The sequence below is a fragment of the Branchiostoma belcheri genome, unplaced genomic scaffold (genome assembly GCF_001625305.1).
Source record: "Branchiostoma belcheri isolate BF01 breed outbred unplaced genomic scaffold, Haploidv18h27 scaffold1219, whole genome shotgun sequence".
NCBI classification, from domain to species: Eukaryota; Metazoa; Chordata; class Leptocardii; order Amphioxiformes; family Branchiostomatidae; genus Branchiostoma; species Branchiostoma belcheri.
The window spans coordinates 1-4,521 of NW_017802624.1; the positions used below are offsets into that span (position 1 = coordinate 1).

Here is a 4,521-nt window from a genome sequence, read left to right on the forward strand (position 1 = left end):
ATGTATTCTCACATGTATGATATCGATGTGTAGATATATCGTATATGAATATACATAACCGTCGGAGTAAATGATTACTCCGGAGTAAGTCACTAAGTGAACTAGTGGTTCATATCTATGTCACGTATGTTTGTGTCTCATGCGTGCATACATCGACACAACGACGCAAAAGGCAGTAGGGTTCGTCACACTTTATTGATCACTTACAGGTCAAGACTGTTCCGAAAAACTCGCAAGACAGCGTACGTCTTGTCATGTAGGTATCGCTGTTACATTAGGACTAGTTGTCCTATCGGCAGAAGGACGATGCTGTATTATTTCAGAACGAGGTAGCCGTATTTTGTCATCAATTTCTGCTCTGGGACCCAGTTCTTGCTGTACTCGATATTGTAACCGTAACGAGGCAAGGCAGCAAACTCTACAAGGTAAAACTTTTTGCCAGCGCGTTTTGTCTCTTTGATCACGCGTTGAGGGACATCGCCCGGTTCGTGCTTGAGTGGAATGGACCAGTCTCGATAGAGCGTCCACTCTTCCTCGTCACCGCTGTCGTAGCCGTACTCTTCACTTTCATCATAAGAAGCCGTGTTGGAAGAAACGTCCGAGTCTGCATCACTCTCAGAATCACTTTCATCGCTGTCGGTTTCTGTCACTGACTCTGCCTCCTCAGAGTCCACCACAGATTCATCTTCGTCTGAGACGGTTACTTCATCTTGTGACACGGTCGGTTCCTCGTCCTCTTCGTCTCCCTCATCGCTTGATGAATCAAGCGCGTCAGTGTCATGTTCATACGATATGTCGGAGTCGTCAAAAACATCGCGCTTTCGGTAAGATCCTGTCTCGGGATCTACGACGACTTCCCCCGAGGCAACAGCCGACTCGTCTCGGTGTTTTCTTTCCTGGTGACGATCAAGGTTAAACTTACGAGCAAACTCTTTGTCGCAGATTTCGCAGACGAAAGACATGCTTCCTTTCTCTTTCTTGGGCAAGGGAGAAATGAGGCGAGGTTTATGTGCACATGAAATATACCACGATACTTTCCAAGTCATTATACACAATATCAATATCCATGCAAATGTGATGTGTTATGTATGATGTCTCCTGAGTAAGTGTATGTACGTATTATGTTTATGTATGCAGAGTCTGACAAATATGCACCATGTGCTACAAATACACTTACTCCGGAGTAAAGATCGCTCCGTATATGTATATGCATATACGATATATATATCTTTACATCATGCATGTCAGGATACACGATACGGGCAACCACGACAAATATACTTACTTGCTACAAATACACTTACTCCGGAGTAAAAATTTTACTCCAAAACGGAGTATTAGTTACTCCGGAGTAATATCTTACTCCAAAAATACTTACTCCGGAGTAATATTTTACTCCAGAGCAACACGTTTATATCGATATATGTATATCGATAAATGTATATATGCACATACACACACACATACCCATACATACACATACACATACACATACACATACACATACACACACACACACGCAAACATACACACACATACACACACCAGTGAAGACTTGCGCTTCTGCTGCTGCTGCTGATGTGCCATGGCTTTTCGGTCTCGTTCTTCGCTCGCTGTCGACAGACTTGGACTTGGACGCAGATTTGTCTCCGCAAGAGGGACTGGTTTCTCGCCGGTTTCTGTTGCCACTTTATACACTTTTCTGACCGACACCCACAGAGCTTCCACCAATCACCGTGAAGCACGTCACCTACTTCCATGCAAACCAATCGACTACTCCAGATCCTCAAAACAAGTCACCAACGCTTGCCATGCGGCCAATCAGCTACTACAGACGTTGACTTTAACCACGCCCCCACTTCATGATGCAATCCCGACGGTCCCGTTGTCCTGTTCAATAGCTTACTGTCAAAGTAACAATGTCGGTAGGCGTGGTATCATCCTTCAAAAATCGTTGCCTTGACGACAGGTTTCCCAGGTTACCGGGGTCAAAAGTGCACACTGACCTTTATCTGACCCGCAATTTAGCTCATTAGCTAAAAATTTGCATACATTCGTCTACATTTGCATACATATGCATATCCTTAGCATAATGACGGTGACCTCTGACCCGCACCGCCTCGCACCGCCTGCACCGCCCGAATAATGTACATCAGCGTGTCGACTATATACTACTGTGGTGGTACTCAACACGCACGGATGCCCTACGTTTGCCGACGTTTTTGCACGTAGACAGCACGCAGATGCACGCACGGCGGGTTGTGACCAAGGCATTATGAATGGAAGGATGACCAAACAGGTGACCATAGTCCAAAGTCGGCCCAGTCAGGCGGGGAATATCAAACGTCATGTTTACCTTTGACCTCCCCCTGTAAGTGGTAATGTCTGTCTTAAAGTATCGTAGCAAAGGTTGTCTCTCCCTGACCGGGACAGGATTTTCAAACAACAACAAACTTTACTATTGAACACTATGGTACAGATGCCACGATACCAAATCAGAGATTGGTCGGAAAGAATTCTGACGCAATAACGTTTACATACACTATATATTTAACAAAAACGTATGAACCTGTTATTATTGAATGGTCCCTGAAAAAGCAAATACTTGAGGACTTTCCGATCCGTCACGGAATTCCCCTGGCATGCGAACTTTTGTAATTGTTTTAGACCAGAGACTGTGCAATACTTTCTTCTAACTTTGTCCTTTTCGAATGAAGCGTACCATCAGGACATAAAATCTGCAAGTCCGTGCTGTTTGATGAATCCTGTCAACAAAACTCGGACGGAAAACCTGCTCGCTTTGTACCCGACCTACAACTCCTCAACTAAACTTTTCCTCTTTTAAAAGAAACACCCAGTTTCATCAATTATTTGCCACCATGAACTGATGTTTCTAGTTGAGTAGTAATTTAAAAATTACTAGAAACGTCACGTGAAGTTAAGACCGTGCAAAGCCGCTATTTGGTTAACATTTTTTCAATAGTAAAGTTAATTAAGGTCTTGCTAATAGGGTTTGAACATACGGACAGCCGTACTTACCTGTTTTGTCAATACCGTGTTATCCTCGTCGCCGCTAAGAGTAGAGAACAGTGCTTATGTCCGGGAAAACATCAGTTTTACCTTCAGACTGGACGTAAGACTAACGGTCCCACTTGGCCACTCACCTGTGGAAGAGGAGGTCCCAAGGTGTGACCTCACCTTTTGTACCGCGCGGGGGCGTCTGGCCGGGAAGGGGGATTCCGCGAGTCATAGATGACGTCTTCGGGAAACTGTTTACCCAAGGTCTGAATAGATCTGAATGTCGGGTAAAAGACTCTGCTTTTACTTCTGAAAATCTATGGTTTTGATGGTTTTGCTATAAAAACTCAGAACAAAGTGCCTAACAGCAAGCACTAAAGCCTAGGTCACAATTGAAGAAAGGGGCCCGCTCGGCGCGTGCTCGGCCCGTTTTTTTGGCACTACCGAACGGGACCTGGACGGAGACCGGCGGGCTTCCCGACGGCTGCCGACCTACTTTTGGCCCCGAGCGGTCGCCGAATTGATTTTAACTCAAACTTAAAATCACTTCGGTCCCCGTTCGGCAAGGTACGCCGAAGGGACGCCGTAACCTCACTGCCCGGAACCCGTCGGGCGGCCGAACAGGCACCTGCCTAAGATTATGACGTCAGTAGTATATAGTCGACACGCTGATGTACATTATTCAGGCGGTGCAGGCGGTGCGAGGCGGTGCGGGTCAGAGGTCACCGTCATTATGCTAAGGATATGCATATGTATGCAAATGTAGACGAATGTATGCAAATTTTTAGCTAATGAGCTAAATTGCGGGTCAGATAAAGGTCAGTGTGCACTTTTGACCCCGGTAACCTGGGTAACCTGTCGTGGGCGTGGTTAACGTCAACCTCTATAGGAGATGATTGGCCGCATGGCAAGCGTTGGTGACTTGCTCTGAGGATCCGGAGTAGTCGATTGGTCTGCACGTGAAGTAGGTGACGTACTTCACGGCGATTGGTGGACGGTCTGTGGGGGTCGGTCAGAAATTGTATAAAGTGGCAACAGAAACCGGCGAGAAACCAGTCCCACTTGCGGAGACAAACCTGCGTCGAACTCTATCGACAGCGAGCAAACAGCCGAGGTCCAACACAGCCCTGACGACTGACAACATCATGGCCCGTGGCGGTAACGACAATGTGCCCGACCTGCCTGTAGATGAGCAGACCCTCGGTAACGTGTTCCGGGAAATATGTGGACACCGGTACCGCGAGACGTTTGGCCGATTGATGTCCGCCGACTGCTACGGATGTCAGGTCGATCATCCTAGTCAAAGACACCATCCCTGCCTCTTCTTGCACGACGACGAACTAAGGGAATACGGTCACCGCAGTCTGGCGAACATGCTGTTTAGGAAAGTATACGCAGACTTTGTTGGTCTTACCGTGTACCTCTGCGAGCAAGAGCAGGTCCCGCCGTTAGAGGCCATGCAGCAAAAATACGAAGAGTGGCGTCAAGACATGCAGCGCTCCA

General features: G+C 47.0%; 1 protein-coding gene across 1 annotated transcript; it reads right to left on the reverse strand.

Moving 5' to 3' along the window:
- Nucleotides 1–256: 256 nt before the first annotated feature.
- Nucleotides 257–962, reverse strand: LOC109463093 (clumping factor B-like). The gene has a single exon (XM_019759805.1). The coding sequence runs from the start codon at nt 960–962 to the stop codon at nt 315–317; it is 648 nt and encodes a 215-aa protein (XP_019615364.1). The 3' UTR covers nt 257–314.
- Between the last annotated feature and the right edge of the window lie 3,559 nt (nt 963–4,521).